General features: G+C 36.5%; 1 protein-coding gene across 1 annotated transcript; it reads right to left on the bottom strand.

The window, feature by feature from the left end:
* Positions 1 to 20,064: 20,064 nt before the first annotated feature.
* LOC138382512 (olfactory receptor 2L13-like) lies at positions 20,065 to 21,003 on the bottom strand. Its single transcript, XM_069466982.1, has one exon. It carries the CDS (start codon positions 21,001 to 21,003, stop codon positions 20,065 to 20,067), a length of 939 nt encoding a protein of 312 aa, XP_069323083.1.
* Between the last annotated feature and the right edge of the window lie 6,878 nt (positions 21,004 to 27,881).

The following is a 27,881-nucleotide window of genomic DNA, read 5'->3' as shown; positions in this document are numbered from 1 at the left end:
GTTCTTTTTCCTCAAAGCACTTGTCTTCATTCTTCATTCTCACTGATTTGGTCTGAAGGACAAGTAGAAAAATTTTGGTAACAAGTTCAGCATACAAGTTGTGGAGCTTGGATCCAAGAGCATCTTACTGGCAATGACCTCAGGATTTGCAGTTTGAAAGCAGTGAGCACAAGGTGCTCAATGAGTATCCACATCCTGGTTGTTCATTGCTCTCAGAGATCATTATCAGGATTTTCCCTTGTGTATCTTCATTATTAAATAGAAGAAAACCAAACTTTGTAAAATAAATTAAAAACGCTTATTCTGAGCTAGCTCTATGTGACTGGGGTAGAGCACACGGCCTCAAGAGGTCCTGAGAGAATGTACCCTAGGTAGCTGGGTTACAGTTTGGTTTTATGCATTCATAGAGATAGGAATTGTAGGTAAAATCATAAATCAATACATGGAAAGTGTACACTTATTTGACCCAAAAAGGCAGGGTATTTTGAAGAGGGGCACATTATACAGTTTGTAGGTAGGTTTGAAGATTTTTTCATTTGTATTCAGTTAAAGAAATAAGGCTTTGTCTAAAGATTTTGAATGTTTTAAGTAAGATAAGGAAGAGCATTATCAGAAATAAGCCACAATACACTAACTCATATGATCTATTAAACAAATTTTGGTCTGCAGGCAATTTTAATCTTTTCCCCACATAGCCTTAGGTTCTGTTTTTTAATTTGGTATCTTATTATCTAACATGTGTCTGACCTTCCTTGCATTGGTAGCCAGAAAATCAGTTTTAAGGTTTTTCTGGGTCCCTTGGCCAAGAGGGGGTCTGTTAGGTTGGTGGGGTGTTGGGGAGGTATGATTTTATTTTAGTTCACAATATTTCCAGATAAAATATTTTTGTTTGCATTTATATCATTCAGTTATAAAAAATTGATAGTATTCTTGACCAAAGTATTTTGTCAAACATATGTAGTACAAATATTTTGTCCTGTTTTGTGGCTAGCATGTCCCTAATGGTATATTTTGCAGAACACAGGTTTTAGTTTTGATAAATTCCAATATATGATTATTTTTCTACAGTTATTGTGTTTCTATGATTACTGTGGGATTGTTTCTACAGTCTCTCATTTGTGTACTTCAAGGATGTGAAGACATCGTCTTATTTATTTAAAAGATTTATATATTTAATACTGATATTAGTCTATAGACCAATTGAGAGATTTGTAGTTTTATAATGTATTATGTGTGAGTAAACAAACATGGTATTTATCTTCAAATGAATTTTTCTACAATATTTTTAAACAAAATTTTATGATTTAAAATATGTATTATCATATATTTATTTTTATGCATTTTGTATTTTTGATGTGATCAAAATTTTATGTTAAAATATTTACATTTACTTGTAGAAATAAATACAATATATTTTGTTATTGACTCTATATACTACCACTTTACTATATTCATTCACTTGTTTTAATATATTTGAAGGGCTTTTTTTCCCCATTAGGCTGCATGCTTCTATTAGATAAATCTAATAGACTAAAAAGGTGAGTCAAAAGAAAACCACAATAAAAAGCATAAAATGAAAATTAAATATATAATGATAATAAACATGTAACTTATCAAAACATTTAAAAATAAAAATCCAAGTCCATGAGATTTCAGTAGAATATTCAATCAGTTATATAAGGGGAAAATAACACTACTAATATTATACTTTTATTTCATAAAATAGAATAGGAAGGAATATATCCCAACCCATATTGTTTAACTCACATAACTTTGATATCATCACATGTGCAATTACACTAAATAATACATATCACTATATATCATTAGCATGGATCCATTTTTATCCACCTGGTTTGTTACAAGGCCACCTCTGGAAGTGTGAGTGGAGACCACTTGGAGAACAATAGTGAGGTCACTCTTCCCTTCAAGGTACCAAAGGAAGCCATGTGGAAAACCTGAACTTACAATCCAACCAGGCAGTAATAATGTAACACCACTTGTCCTCCAGTGCTGAGGTGTCAGAAAAAATCTGGTAAAACAGAAGATTTAAATATGATACCAAATTTCAAAGTACAACAACCAAACACCTTAGGATACAACTGACAATCACTTCTTATACAAACAAACAAACAAACAAACAAACAAGAAATTCACTTAAAAGAATGGGTTCCAACTCTCTCCAGGAGAACAAAAGAGATTCTATATCACCGTTATTTCTTATAGCTGAGTAATACTCTATGGTATACATATACCGCATTTTACTAATCCACTCATGAATTGATGGGCATTTGGGTTGTTTCCACATCTTTGCAATTGTGAATTGTGCTGCTATAAACATTCGGGTGCAGGTGTCTTTTTTATAGAATGACTTTTGTTCTTTTGGGCAGCTGCCCAGTAATGGGATTGGTGGATCGAATGGTAGGTCAACTCGAATCTGTTTAAGATATCTCCATATTGCTTTCCAGAGGGGTTGCAATCCATTCTATTAAGTGAAATATCCCAAGAATGGAAAAATAAGCACCACATGTACTCACCAGCAAATTGGTTTCCCTGATCATCACCTAAATGCACATGTGGGAATAACACCAACTGGGTATTGGACAGAGGTGGGGGATAGGGGGAAGGGATGGGTGTATACCTACATGATAAGTGTGATGCGCACTGTCTGGGGAATGGACACGCTTGAAGTTCTGACTTGGGGAGATGGGGAGTGGGGGGGAGGGGATGGGTATATACCTACATGATGAGTATGATGTGCACTGTCTGGGGAATGGACATGCTTGAAGCTCTGACTCAGGGGAATGGGGGGGCATGGGAAATATATATAACCTGAACTTTTGTACCCCCATAATAAGCTGAAATAAAAAAAAGAAATTCACAACCTGAAAATCATGACCAACAGATGTTGACACAGATAACATAAATGTTAGATTTATTTGACAAAGATCTTAAAACAGCTATCACAAAATAGATTCAGTGATCAATTATGAACATATGGGAAATAAATGAAAATAAGAAAACCTCAACAAAAAAATAGGACAATCCCAATAACAAAATAGAAGATAGAAGAATTAAATGAAAATTTCATAACTGTACAATGCAACACTCAAAATTAATATCTGGGGGATGGACGCCCTTGAAGCTCTGATTTGGGGGTGAGGGCAAGGGCAATATACATACCTAAACTTTTGTACCCCCATAATATGCTGAAATAAGAAAAAAGAAAAAAAATAAGGAAATAGTTTGTTCTAGATTTCAGACTAAGATGATATTTAAAAAAATGTGTACAGAAAGGCCTTTTTTTTAATGTTTTATTTTTTTTCCATACCTTTTTATTTTATTTTATTTTTTTCAGCTCATTATAGGGGTACAAAAGTTCAGGTTATATATATTGCCCATGCCTCCCCATCCCCCCAAGTCTGAGCTTCAAGTGTGTCCATTCCCTAGACAGTGCACATCACACTCATCAAGTAGGTATACACCCATCCCTTCCACCCAGCCCTGACCTCTGCCCGATACCCAATTGGTGTTATTCCCAAATGTGCACTCAGGGAAACCAGTTTGCTGGTGAGTACATGTGGTGCTTATTTTTCCATTCTTGGAATACTTCACTTAATAGAATGGATTCCAACTCTCTCCAGGAGAACCAAAGAGATGCCATATCGCCATTATTTCTAATAGCTGAGTAATATTCCATGGTATACACATAGCACATTTTGCTAATCCATTCATGAATTGATGGGCATTTGGGTTCTTTCCACATCTTTGCAATTGTTAATTGTGCTGCTATAAACATTCGGGTACAGGTGTCTTTTTATAGAATGACTTTTGTTCTTCTGGGTAGATGCCCAATAATGGGATTGCTGGATTGAATGGATTGCTGATCAAATTGCTTGAATCTGCTTAAGGTATCTCCACAATGCTTTCCACAGGAGTTGCACTAGTTTACAGTCCCACCAGCAGTGTATGAGTGTACTTGTCTCTCCGCATCCACGCCAACATGTATTGTTTTGGGACTTTTTGATAAAGGCCATTCTCACTGGAGTTAAGTGATATCTCATTGTGGTTTTGATTTGCATTTCCCTGATGATGAGAGATGTTGAACACTTTTTCATATGTTTGTTAGCCATTTCTATATCTTCTTTTGAAAAATTTCTATTCATGTCCTTTGCCCACTTTTTGATAGGGTTGTTCGATTTTTTCTTACTGATTTTCCTGAGTTCTAAATAGATTCTTGTTATCAGTTCTTTATCTGATGTGTAGTATGCGAAAATTTTTTCCCATTCTATAGGTTGTCTGTTTACTGTTGTGACTGTTTCTTTGGCTGTGCAGAAGCTCTTTAATTTGATCAGGTCCCATTTATTTATTTTTGTTTTTGCTGTGATTGCCTTAAGGGGTCTTCTTCATAAATTCTTTGCCTAGGCCAATGTCTGTAAGAGTCTTTCCTATGTTTTCTTGTAGAATCCTAATTGTTTCCAACCTAAGGTTTAAGTCTGTTATCCACCATGATTTGATTTTTGTGAGAGGTGAAAGCTGTGTGTCCTGTTTTAGTCTTCTACATGAGGCTACCCAGTTTTCCCAGCACCATTTATTAAAGAAGGAATCTTTTCCCCAGAGTATGTTTTTGTCTGCTTTGTCAAAGATTAGATGGCTATATGAGGATGGTTTTATATTTGGATTTTCTGTTCTGTTCCACTGGTCTGTGTCCCTGCACTTGTGCCAATACCAGGAAGTTTTAAGAACCACAGCCTTGTAGTATAGTTTGAAGTCTGGCAAATTAATATCTCCCATTTTGTTTTTGTTGCTTAAAATTGCTTTTGCTATATGGGGTCTTCTCTGGTTCCATACAAAGTGTAAAATTATTTTTTCTATATCTGAAGGGGTTGCATTGAATCTGTAGATAACTTTGGGCACTATACACATTTTAACAATGTTGATTCTACTGATGCATGAGCATGGTATGGTTTTCCACCTATTTACATGTTCTGCGATTTCCTTCCTCAGTGTTTCATAGTTCTCCCTATAGAGGTCCTTTACCTCTTTAGTTAAATATATTCCTAGGTATTTTATTTTCTTTGTTGCTATTTTGAAGGGAGTTGAGTCCTTAATTTGGTTCTCCGTTTGACTGTTATTGGCATATATGAATGCCTATGATTTGTGTGTATTGATTTTGTATCCTGAGACTTTACTGAATTCATTGATCAATTCCAGGAATCTCTTGGTTGAATCCTTGGGGTTTTCTAGATATAACATCATATCATCAGCGAAGAATGAGAGTTTGATCTCTTCTGTCCCTATTTGGACTCCCTTGATTCTGCTCTCTTGCCTGATAGCTCTTGCAAGGACTTCCAATACTATGTTGAAAAGTAATGGGGACAGTGGTAAGCCTTGTCTGGTTCCAGTTCGAAGTGGGAATGCTTTCAATTTTTCCCCATTCAGTATGATGTTGGCTGTGGGTTTGTCATATATGGCTAGTATCATTTTGAGGTAGGTCCCATCTATGCCTATTTTGTTAAGTGTTCTTATCATAAAAGGGTGTTGAATTTTGTGAAATGCTTTTTCTGCATCTATTGAGAGGATCATATTATCTTTATTTTTGCTTCTATTTATGTGGTCAATTACATTTAGAGATTTGCGTATGTTAAACCATCCCTGCATCTCTGGGATGAAGCCTACTTGGTCATGATGGATTCTTTTTTTGATACGCACTTGGATTCAATTTGCTAGGATTTTATTGAGAATTTTTGCATCTATATTCACAAGGGATATTGGTCTGTAGCTTTCCTTTTTTGTTGCATCCTTTCTTGGTGTTGGTATCAGGATTATGTTGGCTTGGTAAAAAGTGTTGGGGAGAATCCCATCCTTCTTGATATTGGAGAATAGTTTATGTAGGATGGGCAACAGTTCTTCTTTGTAGGTATGGTAAAATTGAGGTGTGAACCCATCTGGTCCAGGGATTTTCTTTTTGAGAAGGTTTTTTATTGCTGTTTTGATTTCAGATCTAGATATTGGTCTATTCAGGAATTCTATTTCTTCCTGGTTGAGCCTGGGAAGGCTGTGTGTTTCTAAAAATTTGTCCATTTCCTCCAGGTTTTCTAATTTGTGTGCATAAAGATTTTTGTAGAATTCATAGATGATATCATGTATCTCTTGGCATCAGTCGTGATTTCTCCTTTCATGTTCCTGATGGAGGTTATAAGAGTTATTTCTTTTATGCTCTTTGTTAGTCTAGCCAGAGGCGTGTCAATTTCGTTTATTTTTTCAAAGAACCAACTTTTGGTTTTATTAATCTCCCTTATGGTTTGGTTGTTGTCCTTTTCATTTAGTTCTGATTTAATCTTAATAATTTCTCTCCTTCTGCTGGGTTTGGGGTTGGTCTGTTCTTCCTTCTCCAGCTGTTTGAGTCTATTCATTAGATTGTCTATTTGTAAGTTTTCTGTCTTTTTGGTATAGGCATTTATGGAAATAAATTTTCCTCTCAGTACAGCTTTAGTTGTGTCCCACAGATTTTGATAAGTTGTATCTCCTTTGTCATTTAATTCAAAGAATCTTCTGATTTCTGACTTGATTTCTTCATTTATAAAATGATTGTTCAGGAGAAGGTTATTTAGCTTCCATGACTTTGAGTAGAAATGAGAATTTCTAGAGTTAACTCTAGTTAGAGTTAATTTTTACTTTTATTCCACTGTGATCTGAGAAGATGCATGGTATAATTTCTATATTTTTAAATTTTTTAAGACATCCTTTATGTCCTAGGATATGGTCAATCTTGGAGAATGTCCCATGAGCTGATGAGAAGAAAGTATAATCAGTGGTTTTGGGGTAGAATGTCCTGTAGATGTCAGTCAGGCCCATTTGTTCTAGCATTCTATTTAAGTCCATTATTTCTTTGTTTATTTTTTGTTTGGAGGATCTGTCCTGAACTGTCAGCAGCGTGTTAAAGTCTCTGGCTATTAAAGTGTTGTTATCTATCATTTGGTTCAGATCAAGTAGGGTTTGCTTTATGAATCTGGGTGCACCTAAGTTGGGTGCATGTATATTAAGTATAGTTATGTCTTCTTGCTTAATTGTACCCTTCACCAGTATATAGTAACCATCTCTGTCTTTCATTACTTTTGTTGATTTAAAAACTAAGTTATCAGAGATTAAAATCACCACTCCAGCTTTCTTTTGGCTTCCATTTGCTTGAAATATCAATTTCCACCCTTTTATTTTCAGTCTAAATGCATCCTTGCAGGTTAGATGAGTTTCCTGAAGACAGCAGATACTTGGCTTGTATTGGTTTATCCATTGGGCCAGTCTATGTCTCTTGAGTGGGGAATTCAATCCATTCACATTTAATGAGAGAACTGATAGGTGAGACAGATTGCTGTTCCTCATGTTGGGTTGAATTTAATTGATCTGTTTTCTTTCTTGAGCCATTGTGATAACTGGATTTTTATCTTTATCTCTTGAGTAGTTTTACATTCGTGGGTCTTTCTTGTGCTGGACCATGTGTAATTCTGTTTTGAGTACTTCTTGGAGAGCTGGTCTTGTCTTGGTGAATTCTCTGAGTTTTGTTTATCTGAGAATGTCTTAATTTCACCTTCATATATAAAACTGAGCTTAGGTGGGTACAGGATTCTAGGCTGGGCATTATTCTGTTTCAGAAGAGTGAGAATGGGGCCCCAATCTCTTCTTGCTTGTAAGGTTTCAGTTGAGAAATCTGGCATGATTCAGATGGACTTTCCTTTGTATGTTACTTGTTTCTTTCTCCTTACAGCTCAAAGAAGGGCCTCTTTAGTGGATATTTTGGTCAATCTGATAACTGCATCACGTGGTGTCTTCCTATTTGGTATGAATATCCCAGGGGTTCTTTGAGCTTCTTGAACCTGTATATCTAGAGATTTGGCAAGGCCTGGGAAATGTTCCTCAATTATATCTTCAAATAGTTCATCCAACCCTTGGTTATTGTCTTCTTCACCCTCAGGAATGCTGATAAGTCTCACGTTAGGCTTCTTCCATAATCCCACATTTCTTGTAGACTCTGGTCTTTTCTCTTGTTTCTTTGCTCTATCTCTGTGACTGACTTATTTAATTAGAAAGTGTTATCTTCGATCTCTGAGATTCTTTCTTCTATTTGATCTATCCTGCTCTTGAGACTTTCCACTGTGTTTTGTAGCTCCCTGAATAAATTCTTCATTTCCAGGAGTTCAGTTTGATTTTTCTTCAATATTTCAATTTCTTTAGTGAATGTTTCTTCGAAGTCCTGGATCTTTTTTGTGGTTTCTTTGTGTTGGTTATCCATTTTTTCTTGCATAATGTTCAGCTTATTATAAGGAATGATGAAGATACGACATCTCTATGGTTCTCCTGGAGAGAGTTGGAACCCATTATATTAAGTGAAGTATCCCAAGAATGGAAAAACATGCATCACATGTACTCACCAGAAAATTGGTTTCCCTGATCATCACCTAAATACAAATCTGGGAACGACACCAATTGGACATCAGACTGAGGTGGGGGGTGGGGGAGGGGATGGGGGTATGCCTACACAATGAGTGCATTGCGCACCGTTTGGGGAGTGGTAACACTTGAAGGTGCTGACTCGGGAAAGGGGGGGTGGGGAAAAAATATGAAACTATTGTTTTTAACTTGCACTGTTCACTTAATAATTTATCATGAATAAAAAAAAATAAAATAAATAAATAAATAAATAAATCTAAAAAAAAAAAATGTTCAGCTTATTTATGATCCATGTTTGAAATTCTTCCTGTGACATGATGCTATTTTGAATCTGGTTTGTGTCAATTGGTGGAGAACTAGTAATCCTCTTTGAGGGCAAGGTTTCAGCTTGATTCTTTATACTCCCAGAGTTCTTTCGCTGAGCGCTTCCCATCTGGAAGATCCCTTCTTTCAGCTTTAGTCTGGATAGGGGCATGCCGTGCGCGCCAGGTAAGCTGCCTCCTCTGTCACTAGGGGGAGCCTTTTGCGTGTTGTTCAGGATTTTGCTACCTCCCGGGGGGGGGGCTGCTCCTCTTCCTCTCCCGAGGTGGTTTCCACCTCTCTCTGCACAAAAGACAGTGGCTAGGGGGAGGGGGCGGCGCCCTCATTCGCCCAGTGCCCCAGCCACTGCAGCTCCCACAGGCGATGGTCCGCCCCGCCCCAATGTCCGCAAGGTCCATGCTCCACTCTCTCGCGACTGGGGAAGCACTCAGTGTTCACACAAAGGCCCAGCTCCTAATAAGGGTCCACGGACTAGTGGAGGGAGCCACCCAGGGAGCTGCACAGTACCCAACCGCTCCACAGCGTTTAGGCTGTGGACTCCGACAATGGCGGCCGCCCATCTGCAGATCGCTGGCACTGGGGTTGAATGCTCAGGGTCCAGCAGGGGCCAGAGGAGCCAGGCACCAAGGGAGCCCAGCTGCCGGCATATAGGAGACAGTTCAGCGTCTGCTAGAGCTGGACAGAGGGAGCCCAGCCGCCCGCGTAAAGGAGACAGTTTGGTGTCTGCTAGGCACTTGTGGCTGCAGCCTTTCGCAGTCCCACAAAGGCCTTTTTAAATGCTTTTATTTCACAAAAAATTCAGGTGATTTTGAAATACATTAGACATCCCATTCATTAAAAAAAATTTATATATATATAAAATTAGATGGGCTAAGCAACTGAATGGAGAGGATATAGGAAGGAACCAGTGAACATGAAGATAGAAAAATAGACATTAACCAACTTAAAAATATATATAGAGAGAAAAGAAACCACCACAACAACAAATGAACAGAGACTCAGAAGGCTTAGGACAAAAAGAAAGTATCTAATATCCATGTTATCAAATACTCCAAAAAAGAGGTGAAAATAGGGAAGACTGAAAAAGTAAAAAGTGGTCAAAGAAATGACTGAGGACTTCTCAAATTAAAAAAAAATATAAACCTACAGATTCTATAAGATAGTCCCCAAAATAGAGAACATCATGTATCTCCTCAGATCACAGTGGAATGAAATAAGAAATCAAAACCAAGAGAAGCACCCAAATATTCACAAAGTTATAGAAATTAAACAACCAGCTGCTTAATGATTCTAGGGTCAATGATGAAATTAAGATGGAAATCAAAGCATTCCTTGCACTGAACAACAAAGGGACACAGATTTCAAAGTCTATTGGATACATCAAAAGCAGTCCTAGTGGGAAATTAATAGCCTTAAATGCTTCCATCAAAAAGACACAAAGAACACAAAATAACAAGCTAAGGTCACATTAAGGAGCTAGATAAAGTAGATCAAACCAAAGACAAAACCATCAGAAGAAAATAAATAACAAAGCTGAGAAAAGATCTAAAAGAAATGGAAAAACAAAACCCCACAATACAAAGGATCAATAAAATAAAAAGGTGGTTCTTTGAAAAGACTAAAGAAATATATAGACAAGTATCCAGATTTACAACAAATAGCAGAGAAAAGACTCAAATAAGCTACATCAGAAATGAAAAAGGAGACATTACAACTGATACTGCAGAAACACAAAACACCATCCATAAATACTACCTCCATCCACACCAACTAGAAAACATTGAAAAAAATGAATACATTCTTGATAACACACAACCTCCCAAGTCTGAATCACTAAGGAATGGAAACCCTGAAAAGAAGAATAATAGTAGTGAGATTAAAGCAGTAATAAAAAAGCCTCTCCCCAAAAATAAGCCCCAACCCAGGTGGCTTCAATTTAATTCTACCACATCTACAAAGAAGAATTGGTTACTATTTTACAGAAGTTTTTCCATGACATTGAGAAGAAGGGAATCATTTCTAACTCATTCTATGAAGCCAGTGTCACCTTGATACCAAAGCCAGGAAAGGACATAACAAAAAACCAAAACTACAGAGAAATATTTTTTTGAACATAAATGCAAAAATCCTCAACAAAATACTTGCAAACTGATTTCAACAGCACACTAAAAAGATATTTCACTATGGTAAAGTTTGTTTCATCCTAGGGATACAAGGGTGGTTCAATATATGCAAATCAACAAACTAGGCACAGGAGGGCCATATCTCAAAATTATAAAAGCCATATTGACAAACCCACAGCCAACATACATAGAATAGAGCAAAGTTGAAAATATTCCTCTTAAGAACTGGGACAAGATAAGAGTGCCCAGTGTCATCACTTCTATTCAACATAGTGCTAGAAGTCCTAGCCAGAATAATCAGGCCAGAGAAAAAAATAAAGCACATCCAAGTTGGGAAAGAAGAAGTCAAACTATCCCCGTTTGCTGATGACATAATCTTATATCTAGAAAACCCTAAAATCTCTACCAAAAGACTCATAGAATTGATAAATATGTTCAGCAAAATCTTAGGTAACAAAATCAATATACATGAATCAGTAGCATGTCTATAGCATGCCTATATTCTAATAACAGTCAACCTGGGAATCAAATCAAGGACTCAATACCAGTTCCAGGAGCTACAAAGAAAATAAAATACCTAGGAATATGTTAACCAAAGAGATGAAAGATCACAAAGATCTATCGGTCTTTCTGTGCAAGAACTCTGATTGGTTATATACCCACAACTGCTGGGTTACAGGGAAAGTATATTTCCAAATTTAATAGATAATATCAAACTGATTCCAAAGATTGTAAAGTTTGTACTCTATAAGAAGACTTTAGAAGTCATAATGATCAAATTTATAATCCACACTTTTTTTCTGTATATTTCATTTATTATTTTTAAAATTTAATAATTCTGGTACATGTAGTACTATTACATGGCAGTGCTATTATACTTTAGATTTATCTGATTACTAGAACAATGGTTAATATTAATACTGCATTTTATGTTAATAGATCATAGTTCATTTATTCATTCTACTCTTGGTGGACATGTTCAGTTTCTGACTATTTTGAGTAGCACTGCTATGAACTTTCTTCTATATGTCTTTGGTATACATGTTCAAACTTTTTTGTAAGTTTATACATATGTGTATATTACTGTATGGATATATAAATACATATATTTCTGTATACTTATATAAGTATATATTTCTATAAATGTATGTATGGTATGTCATTATATATATGCTTATTCAAGTATTTATAGAAGTTATATGTTATATATAAGTTATATATAGTTTATATACATAAGTATATATGACATATATAATATGAGTAAATATATAGTAATATATGATTTATAAGTATATACAATATATAATGATAAATTATATATAAGTATATTAAGTATTATATTATATATATACTTATATATTTAGGTACTATATATAATTAAAATTACCTAATGTGTTTGTGCATATATATATACCCATGGATATATATACTCTAGTTAATCTATCTATTCATTAGATAATTCTTCCAAAAGGTTATACAAATTTACACCAATAGCAGTACATTTGAATATGTCTACCATTTCCTACCAACAAAACACATCGTGCTGTAGTGCATTTTTGATAGTTCTCAACTTTAAAGGGAATATTAATTTCTCAGTGCAGTTTAAATTTTCATGAGATTAAAAATCTTTCTGTATTTTTTATAGCCATTGTATTTTTTTTCTGAGAAGTGTTATTTATTATTGAGTTGTAGGGTATTTTTTATGTTAATGTTTGAAACCCCTTATATTTCCAGTATGAATCTGTGTCTGTGCCATATAATTAAATCTTGTGTTACGTTTTATTTGTCTTTTGTTTTTCATGGTAATGATTGCTGTAATCTAGAGATGTTTAAAAATAGTCAAATTTATCAATACATCTTTGATAAATTATGAATTTTATATCATATTTTTAAATAATTTTTATGCTCTAAGATTTAAACTTTTTAAGTTCTGTTTTTTATTAACTTAATTCTAATGCCCATTTGGAGTTTGTTTTGTTGTAAATCTTAATGTTGACATCAAATTTTTGTTTTGTTTTTTTCCACTGTTGGTTAATAGTTGTTCCAACAAGATTAATTGTACAAGCTCTCCTCTCTGGAAGTTGAAAATGTCAATAAGCATATAATTTTGATTTTTATTACTTTATAGTATATTTTAATATATTACTTTTTAGTTCAGTAACAGTCTATCATTTTTGCAGTTTTTATCTGACAGTTTTTGCATATTAATCTCACATATAATAAAATTTTAGAAACAGCTTGAGTACTTTTTGAATTTATTAGCATGTTTTGGGAATCAGATTAAATTTTTAAAAAATAATTTTAATTTTAAAATCAAATTTACTCTTACAGATTATATAGTACATACTGTTGAAAGAAAAAATATACCTCTTTAAATACCACATAAGTCCTTACCTCCAATGGCTTTCTTCCAGCTCTTTATCAATTTTCTCTTGATCTTTATTTCATAACTTACATACATACATGTCTTGACTGTGATTATTGTCTTTTAGCTTAAAAGCTCTTGCTTATATTTTACCTTTCTCAGCAACCCAGCAGGGAGCATATTTATTATTTTCTCAACATCAGAAACCCTGATTTTCATACTCATTAGTTGCATCAGAGTGATGTGATCCACTAACTGTTTTATTGAGCTCCTACTATTTGCCAGATATAAGCACTAGTGAAAATACTGTGAATAAATGTTATGGGGAAAATAGACAATAGAGTAAATGTATTGATATTTTTCATAAATAAAGAGTGTTCATGTGGAAAATTGATGCTGTTAATGATGGAGGTACAAAATGAGGGGGAAGTGATTGCATTTTTAAGAAGTTAGCCTAAGAATAGTCTCAGTAAGAAACTGACAATAAAACAAATCTGAGCAAGGTGATTGGGTTGATCAGGACAACAAACATAATTCTAGAGGGAATTATGATTTTCTTTGCCTAACGTGATGCAAGCAATGCTAATGTTGAAAGGACCCACTTCTCTGTGCTTTACAAAAGTGGGCTTCTGGCTCACAAAATAATAGTCAGTTTGGCCAAGGACTGATTATAAAAATGCCTTATGGAAACCCACACATTTGTGATCACTTCATTTTTGACAAAGGTATCAAGAACACACAATGGAGATGGGACAGTCTCTTCAACAAATGGTACTGGGAAAATCAAATATCCTCCATTGTGAGGAATAAAATTGGACCCTAATCTCACACCATATACAAAAATCAACTCAAAATAGATTACAGACAAATGTAATACTGGAAACTATAAAACTACTAGAACAAAATAGGGAAAATTCTCTACAACATTGCTCTGGACAATAATTTCTTGGCTATGATCCCAAAAGCACAGGCAACAAAAACAAACAATAGACAGATGGGAGTGCATGAAACTAAAAAGCTTATTCACAGCAAAGGAAACAATTAGTAGAGTGAAGAGACAAGCCATGGATAGGTAGAAAATATTTGCAAGCCTTATATCTGATAAGGGGCTAGTATCAAAAATATATAAGAAACCCAGACAACTCCATGGTGAGAAAATAAATAACCCAATAAAAAAAAATGGGCAAAGGATCTGAATAGACATTTCTCAAAAGAAGACATACAAAGGCTTAACTGATATAGGGAAAAAAAATGCTTATCATCACTGATCAGCCACAATGAGATATTGCCTCACAACTGTTAGAATGGCTATTATCAAAAAGAAAAACAAAAGCTGGGAACAATGGCTCTTACCTGCAATCCTAGCTATATGGGAGGGGAAGGCAGGGGGGTCATTTGTGGGGGTTCAGGAGTTTGAGACCACATTGAGCAATAACAAAATTCCATCTTTACTAAAAATAGAAAAAAATAGTCAGGTATGGTATTGTGCACCTGTAGTCCCAGCTACTCAGGAGGCAGCGGCACGAGGATCACTTGAGCCTAGGAGTTTGAAGTTGCTATGAGCTAGGCTGATGCCATGGCATTCTACCCCAGGCAACACAGCAAGATTTTGTCTAAAAAAACTGAATAAATAAATAGCAAAACATAGTAGATATTGGTAAAAGTGTGGAGAAAAGGAAACACTTGTGTATTCTTGGTGGGAATGTAACTTAATACAGCTGTTTTGGAAAACAACGTGAAGGTTCCTCAGGAAACTAAAAACAGAATTACTATGTGATCCATTAATCCCACTTCTGAATATATATTGAAAGGAATTGAAATCAGTATGCCAAAGAGATATCTTCACTTCCATGTTTATTGCAGCATTATTCACAATAGCTAGGATTTTGAAGCAACCTAGGTGTCTATCCTCAGATGAACTAATAAAGAAAATGTGGTATATATACACAACGGGATAGTACTCAGCCTTCAATAATGGGAGAGATCTTGTCACTTGTGAGAATATGGATTAGCTTGAGGGACGTTATGCTAAGTAAAATAAGCCAGGCACAGAAATACAAATACCACGTGATCTCACTTATATGTGGAATCTAAAGAAGTTGAACTCATAAAAGCAGAGCATAGAATAATGGTTAGCAGAGGCTGGGGGCAGGGGTGGATGGGAAAAGGAGAGTTCTTTATCAAAGGGTACAAAGTTTCAGTCAGACCAGACGAATAAGCTTTAGTGATCTATTGCACAGAATGGTGACTATAATAAACAATAATGTATTATATATTTCAAAGTGGCTAAAAATGGAATTTAAGTGTTTTTACCACAGAAAAGATGAGTGAAGTAATGTTTCTTAGTTAGCCTGATTTAACCATTCTGTTAATACATTATAGAAATATATCAAGATATCATATGGTACCCCCTAAATATATACAATTATTTTTCAATTAAAAGCAAAATAGAAATAATGGCCTGTGAAGGTTTTTGCTTTGGAAGGACTAGCAGAATCTAATTTTTGAACAATTATCTATCCCTCCAACGTGGTGGTCCATGACCATATTTTTCTGTCCCAGGCTGGAATCTTTTAGTTGGAAGAAATTAGCAACCTCAATGTCATTGGCCACTTCATCAAGAGGTGTCATAATAAGACCCCATTCCTATTTTACTCTAATTACGTGGCTCATTTGTTCTTGGAATTGGAAAGGAGATTGAGGAAGAGCAATAACAAAAAATGCAGCATCTGGCCTCATGACTGAACAAGACTCTTTTATTTACTTATTAGAAAACTATTTTTGCATGTATATGGGGCAAAATGTGATGTTTTCGTACATGTGTACATTGTCTAATGATCAAATTAGGATAATTAACATATTCATCACCTTAAACATTTATTATTTATTTGTAATAAGAACAATGAAAACCATCTCTTCTAGCTATTTTACAATCTACAATACAGACATCCCTCAGTGTATGTGGGGGTTTGGTTCCAGGACCCTTCACGTATAACAAAGTCCACACATATTCAAGTCCTGCAGTCTGCCCTGAAGAACCCATCAATAAGTGGCCTGCATAGTTCAAACCCATGTGGTTCAAGGGACAACTGTATATTACTAAATTTACTTATCCTACATGCTATAGAACAATATTTCAGGACATGCAAATAATTGTCATTCCTAAAAGCCACTTAGAGTTCGAAATTTCTACAAGAATTAAATAAAATTTATGGCCAGGCACAGTGGCTCAGACCTGTAATTCTAGCATTCTGGGAGGCCGAGAGGGAAGGATCACTTGAGCTCAGGAGTAAAGAGAAGCCTGAGCAAGAGCCAGGCCCATTTCTAACTAAACAGAGAAAAATTTGTCCATTGTCATGGTACGTGCCTATATTCCCACCTACTCAGAAGGTTGAGGCAGGACGATCGCTTGCCCCAGAAGTTTGAGGTTACAGTGAGTTATGATGATGTCTCTGCAGTCTAGCAGGGGCCACAGAGCAAGACTCTGTCTTAAAAACAAACAACAACAGCAACAAACTCAAAACTAAAATTTAAAAGAAAATAAATGCCTGTTTTTATGGGCTCGACATGGCATTCTTTGGAAAGAGTGGCTGTGTGTGATACAGGTTTCCATTTTGCCACACTTCCAGATATTTATGTAGCGTTCACTCCATTTGACTGGCCAAGATGATGCAGATGGTTGTACTTTAGAAAATATTTCCCTGTAGGGCTTCTGCCTCATTTAGAATAAAGTCCATATTCTTTGCTCTGCCCTCACCGTGGTACAGATCTGATCTATGTGTTCTACCCTCTCTCTGCTCACTGCCTCCTATTGCTCTCCTTCCTCAGGCTTCATAGGGTTTGGGGGGTAATCCTTGAGGTTTGTCCTTGCTTTCATCATGACTGAGTGGCCTCTCTGCTTGCTCTGTGTGACAAATCATGTAACAGTTTTCTCCCTTACATTGTCACTGCCCAGTGTGATCATACAATGTGTTCTTATGTGTTTATACCTAGCACCAGCATCTGAGCTCCACAAGGTAAAAGACTTTACCCATTTATTCATTTCTTTACCCACAGTAACAAGAATGCTTCACATAGGGAGGGTACAGTGTATGGCTTGAATAATAAGGAATAAATCAGGGTGAAAACTTCAGCAACTTCACAATTGTATTTGCCTGGTGGTAATTCTAGAGGCTATTTTTTTAGCTTGGTGTTATCCCATCAGCATTGTTGTTGTTGCTTATTGCTGTTGTTTTAGACAGACTAATCAATTTGTTTAATTTCTCCAGGATATACAAGGATATATTATACTTTTTACTAAGTGAAGAATGATGCCATTGGTGATTTTTTGATACTGAAAAAATGTAAAAGCTCTAAAAACCCAAAAGCAAAACATAAAAAATAATCCTAGAAGTCCTAATGGGAGCAAAAAATTTTTACACATTCTTTAAATTCAACAGGACAATGATCACTCATTTGAATAAGTAAAATGAAACTCCAAGCAATGAATCCTTAACTGTGTGTGAGAAATCATCTGCTTCTATTTTCCCCTGGATCTGTCATGTAGCATGTTCACAATTTCCCTGAACTTTCATCACATAAACACAAAGAACATACTAAAAACAAATGTCCCCCAGCAATGCATGGCATAGCACTCCATTCTTCTGTGGGGGCTCCCAGATCAAATCCTGATGCTCTAGTTCATGCAGAGGCAAGTAACATGGAGACTCAGAGCCTCAGCCCTGATGCAAATAAAACTGTCTTCAAAATTGTTTCCCTTCCCAGTTCTGTGAGCTAAGGCAATTTTCTTTTCTTTGCAGTTTTTAGTTCATTTATTTAGTCTCACCAACCCTCAGTGTTCACTCAACATGGAACAAATATCAGAACCATAGTATTGTAGAGAAACATAACTTATATATGCAGGAGAAGCATTTACAGTTAGTAAATATTACCAGGTATTATCATCCTAATTATTACAATTATTACAATATTTTATGAGTTTAAATTTATAAGGAGACATAGGCATAGACATGAAGAAGTGTCAATAAAATATGTTACCATAAGCACTACAGGAAAGGACATTTGGGGGAAGGAGATACAAGCTGTGGATGCCAGAAGATGGGACTTAAGGTCCTTTGGATTTTTTTGTTTGTTTTTTAGAGTTCCTTATTTGTTCCAAACTCTTCTGCTCAATTGATCCTCCCAACTCAGCCTCTCAAATAGCTGGAACTACAGGTGGCTGGTGGGATATGCATTTTCAGTTATGTCTTAATGAAAAGGTACAAGTCAGATTGGCAGTCATGAGATATGTGGAACAGAATTTTCCAGGAGTGGAAAATGGTCTGAGTTAAGTTTCAGACCTATAGATGAATAGACAACTTTATGGACAGGGTAAAGTCTAGAGAAACCATGGCACTAAGTTTGTGGATTGGGTGATAGAAACAGATATAATGTATATTTTAAAAAGCATTTGGATATAAATTTAAGGTAGCAAGGCACTGTGAATCCAATGGGAAATCAGAGATTGTGGAATGACAAGATCAAATCTGTATTTTAGGAAAATAATTTGGATGGGAATGAATTGGATATATTTTAAGTTTGAAATGGACTCAAGACATGAAAACACTTAAAAAGGTATTAAGAGGCCAGAGAAAGATATTGAGAGCATGAACCTGGGCAATAAATGAAAGGGATAGATCCTTCTGAGACTTAATTTTTTTCTATAAACATCAAAACCTGAAATAAATCCATATATGGATAGACTTGAAGTAATTTGAGTGCATTAGTAAAATAAAAATTGTCAAACTTTCATTAAACACAACATTAGATATATTAGCATCAAACTCTAATCAGTGCAAGGTCATATTTATATTTTAGATATCATATCTGAAATCTGAAATCCTTGTGCACAATTTATATGTCATATATGGTAGCTATCCAGTCATTTATCTCCCTGCCTTTAAGTAAATAACTTATTTAAGTACAAATAACTTTGTGGAGGTCCTTTTAATATTAATATATAGTTTTATAACTTGAATGTAGATCATACTCATATCCTTATTCTGGTTATTTAATCTCAATATTTTCATTAAAATAAGAAAAATCCTAAATCAAATAAGTTGTCTCTGAAAAGTTTCAGAAAAAGATAAAATGGACACAAGATGTCAATTACAGTAATAATTACATGCTAAAAATGAGCAGAACAGAGTAGCAAACTTATAAACAGCACTTTAGCAGGCTCATTTTGCATGCTACTTCTCATCCCACCATCAGTATCTTGTACACCACAAATAGATTTTATACACTACACACATAACACACACACAAACACAAATATGCAACTTCTGAAAACATTTATTGGATGCTCTAAGGCTATGCTATCCAAAACCATGGACACAGGTCTTTGTCGCTATTATATGCTTGAAATTTGTAAAGTCCAAATTGCAGTGTGCTCTAAGTATAAAATAAATACAAGACTTTGAAGACTTAGAATGAAAACAAAGTAAAAATGGCATTAGTAATTTTATGTTAATTACATGTAGAAAGTATATTTTATATGATTATACATATTATTGGTTAATATTAATATATATAAATATATTGAATATTTATTAAAATATACTACATAATTAATATCAATATTGTTATGTTAATATTGGTAATAATGTCATTTCGAATTTAACAAATACATTATTTAAGTTAATATAGTTGATTAAATGTGTCTATTGGAAAATTTTAAAGTATATTTCTATCAAACAACTCTGTTCTAGGGTGTTCTAATCAACAGGTAAAAGGGAAATATATAAAGGAAAGTAGGGACAGCCATGATCATTTTTTCAGGGAGGAGAATATCCCAAACACTCTTGTCATGGCCCCCAAGACTTCTTCATTCCTCAGGCTATAGATAATGGGATTGAGCATGGGAGTGAGGATGGTGTAGAAAACTGCCAGAATCTTATCCTCTGCTGGTGAGCGGAGATTCTTGGGCCGAAGATAGGTATAGACAAAAGGTGTATAGTAAAAGATCACTACAATTAAATGTGTTGAACAGGTGGTGAAGGCCTTTTTTCTTCCTTCTTTTGAGTGCATACAGTAGACAGCAAATAGGACCCGGCCATAGGAAGCAGTGATACCCAGGAAGGGAAGAAGGAGAAAGAGGATTGTGCTCAAAAAACCCATGTACTCATAGCCCCAAGTGTCCATACAGGCAAGAGGCAACATGGCCGGGATATCACAGAAGAAATGATCAATGGCCCTAGGCCTGCGGTAAGGAATATGGAGGGCATAGACTGTGTGTGCCAAGGAGTTGATGGACGCCACTGTCCAACACCCTATGATCATCTTCACACACATCCTGTTACTCATGCGGATGGGATAATGGAGGGGGTGGCAGATGGCCACGTAACGGTCGTAGGCCATGGAGGCCAGGAGTAAGCCTTCAGAACAAGCCATGGTCACGAAGAAGAAGCTTTGCACACCACATCCCAGGAAGGAGATGCTTTTCTGGCCAGAGAGGAAGTTGAAAGCCATCTTGGGGACGGTGGTGGAGATGTACATCAGGTCCATGAGGGAGAGCTGGCTGAGCAGAAAGTACATTGGCGTGTGGAGACGGGGATCCACACGTATGAGGTGAATCATGGCCAAGTTACCCATGGAAGCGAGGACGAATATGAAGATTATAAGGAACAAGAGAAGAAGGCCAGTTTGAGTTTGGGGAAACAACCCCAACAAAATGAAATCACTTGAAGTGTGATTACATTTTTCCATGAAAACTTACTGCTTGAAAAAGAAATAAATACAAAACAAAGCACAAGACATGAAATGAAACAGGAGGATAAAAAGAAAATGATTTTACTAATGTTTGATAGAATGAATTGTTTTTCTTCCAATGCTGTTGCTTTTGTTGAGTTAATTTCAATATCTAAATTGAATGTTCCCTTTCTCTTTGTGTGTGGTAACCATCTCAGAAATCATAGGTATGGTCTTTCACTATAAAGTCAACCACCACAAGCAGCAAAGATAAATGATATAAGCAAAGTATCCCTTTCTAGACATCTCCAGGCCAGACATAGCAATCATGAGCTATCAGCAAGTCACAGGAACTGAGAAATGCAGGAATCCATGCATTTACCAATGTCTCAATTTAATAGGGTGTATTTATAATATAAACTGTCATGTGTGACTCAGAAACTTTTTGAATGCTTAAGCACTAAGTCCTCAACCACCTAGCCCTCTTCTAAATCTTTAATATCAGGTCTTCTCTCACCAACTGTCTCCAGCCAAATCAACATTAATCTTCATCATCTGCTTGAGATTCAGCCTCTCATTTTCTTTCAAGGTACTTCTGTGCCTATCCTAAAAATGTGTCCACCATCTGATATCATTGTCTTGAACTGGAAAATATTGTATGACGAGAAGCCTGAAAGATGGAAGATGAGAAAAATCTCCAGCCAGAGTATCTCTGCAAGAAAGACAGATTTTAGAAGAAATTAAAAAAAAAAAAAAACAGGAGGATAAACATAGATCAGATGAGGGTCAGAAGGAGGGGTGCCTGAAAATACAACAGACTCCATGGGAAGAAGTTGTGGAGGACAACTGGAAGGAGAAAGTCCCCCAAGAGGCTAGGAGACCAGAGACAAGGGTAGGTGGAGCGGTTAAATTCCCCTTCCCTTGCATCTTGGCCAGCTGGTGGACCCCTGAGCTGCTGGAGCAACCTGCCCACACCAGCCCAGAGAAGGCTTCTCCCAGTAAGTAGTCAGCCTCTTGCAGACAGAGCACCAGGATCCCAACTCCCTCAGGCACCTCCTGGCCCCCAGACCTGAGCTGATCAACAGACACAATATTGCTTCATTCTCTCCTTCCCCTTCCCTACCTGCAGCTGCCAAGAGAAGTAATTTAGCCACCACCCACAGGTATCTGCAGGGTATGGGACCTTTTCTTTTGGGGCCTTACAGCAGACTGAGGGGTACTCAAATTATGAGCTCCTTACCCACCAGTCCTCTCAGGTGCCACTTGCCTGGTGACTCCAGGAGAGTGGTGAAAATCCCAAAATGTAGAGACATTGATCCAGGCTGGGCACCCTGTGAGTGACTTGAAACCAGCACTCCCCTCCCTGGCAGAGTTAGAGATGAACCTCCAGAGTCCAGGGGACAGGCCTGCAGACAAGATCCCATACACCCAGGTCTCAATCACATTGCCCCGGGGCACAGAGGGTATAATTGTGGATGAACCTACTGAGGTGTGTGTGCCTTCAGGGGCAGATCAGCATGCTTGAGGGGCAGCCCTCCTCCCATGGGAGGGCCATGTACCCCGCTGAGGCTGCTATCCTGGGCAGGGACCCTCCTGGCCAGCGTGACAGCCAGGGGAGATCCACTGGCTGGAGGTCCTTCCTGCTGGCAGAGACCTGGGAGAAATAGTGGAATAGGGAAGAGTGGAAAGGAGTGAGGCCTGCTTCAGACTGCAGGTCTCATACAGCCCCACCCCAATATGCAGGATTTTGGCTGAGAGGGGCCATTTCAGCCCCTCCCTGGTGGCTTTGTCCAGAAGCAGACAACAGAACTTTGACCCCCACTAACAGCATTTGTGGAGCTTGAGGGAAGGCTCACCCAATCCAGCTCTGCCAAGCCTCACTCCCCCACCTGCCCTTACTGAGGTAGAGAATAAGGACACACCTGGAAGTCCAAGGATACCACCCACCACCTGAGGCACCAGAGTGCCTCTCCAGCAGAACAAGAGCTGGTTACAGTACCCAAAAGTAGCACTGCAGCCTACTCCTCCCAGCAAGTGCCACCTACTGACAGGGAGGTCATTCTGCACACCCTTTAAGTGCATCTACTTACTCATCATACAGGCTGTGGTAAAATCACACCCACAAATACCACGCACTCACACAGAGACTAAACAGGGCATGTTGTTATTCAAACAAAAATCTAAAGGTAAGAAGCAACAGCTGATCCAGATGGGAAGGAATCAGCGAAAGAACTCTGGAAGTATTAAGAATCAAACAGAAAGCACACCACCAAATGGGAACACCAGCTCTCTAGCAATGGACATAAACCAAATTCAGAACACTAAAATGACAGAACAATTTTGAACATGGATTGTAAGAAAACTCAATGATATGCAAGAAAAAATGGATAACCAACACAAAGAAACCATTAAAAAAAAATCCAGGACTTAGAAAAAAATTCACTAAAGAAATTGAAATATTAAAGAAAAATCAAACCAAACTTCTGGAAATGAAGAATATATTAAAGGAATTACAAAACACAGTGGAAAGCCAGAAGAACACAGTAGATCAAACAGAAGAAAGAATATCAGGGATTGAAGATAACACCTTTCTATTAAACAAATCAGTCACAGAGATAGGGCAGAGAAATAAGAGAAAAGAGCAAAGCCTACAAGAATTGTGGGATTATGTGAAGAGGCCTAATGTGAGAATCATAGGCATTCATGAGGGTGAATAAGAAAGTACACAATGGTTGGATAAGTTATTTGAGGATATAATAGAGTAAAATTTACCAAGCCTTGCTAAATATCTACCTATGCAGGTACAGGAAGCTCAAAAGACTCCTAAGAGATTCAATGCAAATAGGAAGATACCATGACACACAGTCATGAGACTGACCAAAATAACCACAAAAGAGGCCTTCCTATGAGCTGTAAGGCAAACAAAGCATGTAACCTACAAAGGAAAACCCATCATAATAATGTCAGACTTCTCAACTGAGACCTTACAAGCAGGAAGAAACTGAGGCCCCTTTCTCACATTTCCCAAACAGAATGATGCCCACCCTAGAATCTTATACCCCATAAAATTAAGTTTTGTATATGAAGGAGAAATAAAGACTATCTCAGACAAGAAAAGACTAATGGAATTCATCAAGACAAGACCTGCCCTCCAGGAAGTACTCAAAACTGTCTTATGAATGGATCAGCACAATAAACACTCACAAATGTAAAATCATTCAAAAGGCCAGATACCACAATGGCTAAAGAGAGAAAACAAAGCAACAAAGTTCAATTCAACAGGATGAGCAGAAATCCGCCCCAATTGTCAATTCTGTCAAGAAATGAGAATGGCTTGAACTGCCCACTAAGGATACATCTGCTGGGTGAATGGATAAATACACACAAACCAAGTATCTGCTGTCTTCAGGAAACACATGTTCCCCACAAGGATGCATTCAGACTCAAGATGAAGTGAAGGAAAGCCATATTTCAAACAAACAGAAGTCAAAAGAAAGCTGGCATGGCAGTTCTGATTTCAGATAACTTAGTCTTCAAATCACCAAAAGTGATGAAAGACAAAGAGGGTCATTGTATAATGGAGAAGGATGCAATTCAACAAGAAAACATACAATTCTAAATATTTATGCACGTACCTCAGGTGCACCCAAAATCATAAAGAAAATCCTACTTGATCTAAAGAAAATGATAAACAGCAACACCATAATAGACAGAGACTTCAACAGCCCTCTGACAGAACAGGACAGATCCTCCAAACACAAAATGAATAAAGAAACATTGGACTTAATCAGAATTCTAGAACAAATGGGCCAGACTGACATTTACAGAATATTCTACCCAAAAATCATGAATATATGTTTTTCTCTTCCACTTATGGGACATTCTCTAAGACTGACCATATCCTAGGCCACAAAGCATGTCTCAAAAAATTTAAAAAAAAAATAGAAATTATACCATGCATCTTCTCAGACCACAGTGGAATAAAATTAGAAACCAACTCCAAGAGAAAGTCTCATCTCTACACAAAGTCATGGAAACTAAACCACCTTCTGCTGAACACTTATTGAGTTAAGGAGGAAATCAAGGTGGAAATCAAAAGATTCTTTGAACTAAATGATAAAAGAGACACAAGTTATCAAAATCTGTGGGACACAGCTAAAGAAGTCCTGAGAGGAAAAAAATTTATATCCATAAATGCCTACATCAGAAAGACATAAAAATCACAAATAAACAATCTAATGAACTGTCTCAAAGAACTGGGAAAGGATGAGCAAACTGACCCCAAACCCACCAAAAGAAAAGAAAAAAACAAAGATCAAACTAAATGAAATTAATACCAAAAAACTATATAGAAGATTAATAAAACAAAAAGGTGGTTTTTTGAAGAAATAAACAAAATTGACATACCTTTGGCTAGATTAACAAAACACAGAAAATAAAGAACTCTAATAAGCTCCATCAGGAAGAAAAAAGGAGCAATTACAACTGATGCCATGGAGATACAAGATATCATCTATGAATACTACAAAAACTTCTATGCACACAAAATGGAAAACATGGAGGAAATGGACAATTATTTAGAAACACACAGCCTCACTAGGCTCAACCAGGAAGAAATAGAATTCCTGAACAAACAAATATCAAGTACTGAAATTGAAACAGTAATAAAAATCCTTCCTAAAAAGAAAAGTCCTGGACCAGGTGGTTTCACACCCAAATTTTACCACACCTACAAAGAACTGGTGCCTATCTTGCAGAAATTATTCCACAACATCAGTAAGGAAGGAATCCTCCCCAACACATTTTATGAAGCCAGCATGACCCTGATACCAAAACCAGGAAAGACGCAAATAATAAACTACAGAACAATATCCGTTATGAATATATATGCAAAATTTTTTGACAAAATCCTAGCAAACCAAATTCAGGTGCTTATCAAAAAAATAATCCATCATGACCAACTGGGTTTCATCCCAGAGATGCAGGGATGTTTCAACGTATGCAAACCTATAAATGTAATTAACTACATAAATAGAGCAAAAACAAAGACCATATAATTCTCCCAATAGACACAGAAAAAGCATTCGACAAAATTCAGCACCCTTTTATGATAAAAATGCTTAAAAACATAGGCTTATATGGGACTTACCTAAAAATGATATAAGACATATATGACAAACCCACAGTCAACATCATACTGAATGGGGAAAAACTGAAAGCATTTCCACTTAGAACTGAAACCAGACAAGGTTGCCCTTTATCACCACTTCTATTCAATATAGTGCTGGAAATCCTAGACATGGCAATCAGACAAGAGAAAGAAATCAAGGGCATCCATATGGTGGCAGAAGAGGTCAAAATATTGCTCTTTGCTCATGGTATGATTGTATATCTAGAAAACAACAAAGATTCTGTTATGAGAATACAGGAATTGATAAAAAAAAAAAATTCAGGAAAGTCTCAGGTTACAAAATCAATGTACAGAAATCAGTAGCATTCCTATACACCAGCAACAGTCAAAATGAGAACCAAATCAAAGACTCAATACCCTTCACAATAGCAACAAAGAAAATAAAATACCTAGGAATATATTTAACTAAGGAGGTAAAGGACCTTGATAGGGAGAACTACGAAATACTGAGGAAGGAAATAGCAGAGGGCATAAAGAGGTGGAATACCATACCATGCTCAAGGGTCCACAGAATCGACATTACTAAAATATCTATACTACCCAAAGTGATCTACAGATTCAATGCAATCCCTGTTAAATTGCCAACATCATTTTTCACAGATATAGAAAAAATAATTTTACACTTTGTATGGAACCAGAGAAGCCCCATTTAGCAAAAGCAATTTTAGGCAATAAGAACAAAATGGGAAGCATCAATTTACCATACTTCAGGCTATGCTGCAAGGCCATAGTAACTAAAACAGTATGATATTAGCACAAGAACAGAGACATAGACCAATGGATATAAAACCATCCTCATATAGCCATCTAACCTTTGACAAAGCAGACAAAAACATACTCTGGGGAAAAGAATCCTTATACAATACATGGTGCTGGGAAAATAGGAAGGCACATGTAGAAGAGTGAAACAGGACCCACACCTTTCACCTCTCACAAAAATCAACTCATGGTCGATAACAGACTTAAACCTAAGGTGTGAAACTATTAGAATTCCAGAAGGAAATGTTGGAAAAACACTTATGGACGTTGGCATAGGCAAAGAATTTATGAAGGAGACCCACAAAGGCAATCACAGCAACAACAAAAGTAAATAAACAGGACCTGATCAAATTAAAAATCTTCTGCACAGCCAAGAAAACTATCATGAAAGCAAACAGACAACCTACAGAATGGAGAAAATATTTGCATGTTAAACATATGATGAAGGCCTGATAACTAGAATCTATATAGAACTCAGGAAAATCAGCAAGAAAAAAATCAAACAATCCTATCAAAAAGTGAGCAAAGGACATGAATAGAAACTTTTCAAAAGAAGATAAACTAATGGCTAACAAACATATGATAAAATGATAAACATCTCTTATCATCAGGGAAATGCCAATCAAAACCACAATGAGATATCACTTACCCCCAGTGATAATAGAGATAAGTCCCAAAACAATAAATGTTGGCATGGATGTGGAGAGATAGGAATACTCATATACTGCTGGTGGGACTGCAAACTAGTACAACCTCTGTGCAAAATAATATGGAGATACCTCAAAGAAATACAAGTAGACTTACCATTTGATCCAGCAATCCCATTACTGGGTATCTACCCAAAAGAAAAAAAAGAGATTCTATACAAAAGACATCTGTACTAGAATGTTTATAGCAGCACAATTCACAATTGCAAAGATGTGGAAACAATCCAATTGTCCATCAA

This window comes from Eulemur rufifrons, chromosome 4 (assembly GCF_041146395.1).
Source record: "Eulemur rufifrons isolate Redbay chromosome 4, OSU_ERuf_1, whole genome shotgun sequence".
Lineage (NCBI taxonomy): Eukaryota > Metazoa > Chordata > Mammalia > Primates > Lemuridae > Eulemur > Eulemur rufifrons.
The sequence above is the reverse complement of the archived record's forward strand: the minus strand, read 5'-3'. Positions and strand labels throughout refer to the sequence as shown.

Excerpts from the sequence above, each read along its gene's own strand:
- LOC138382512 (XM_069466982.1), bottom strand. The coding sequence starts at position 21,003 with ATGGAAAAATGTAATCACACTTCAAGTGATTTCATTTTGTTGGGGTTG.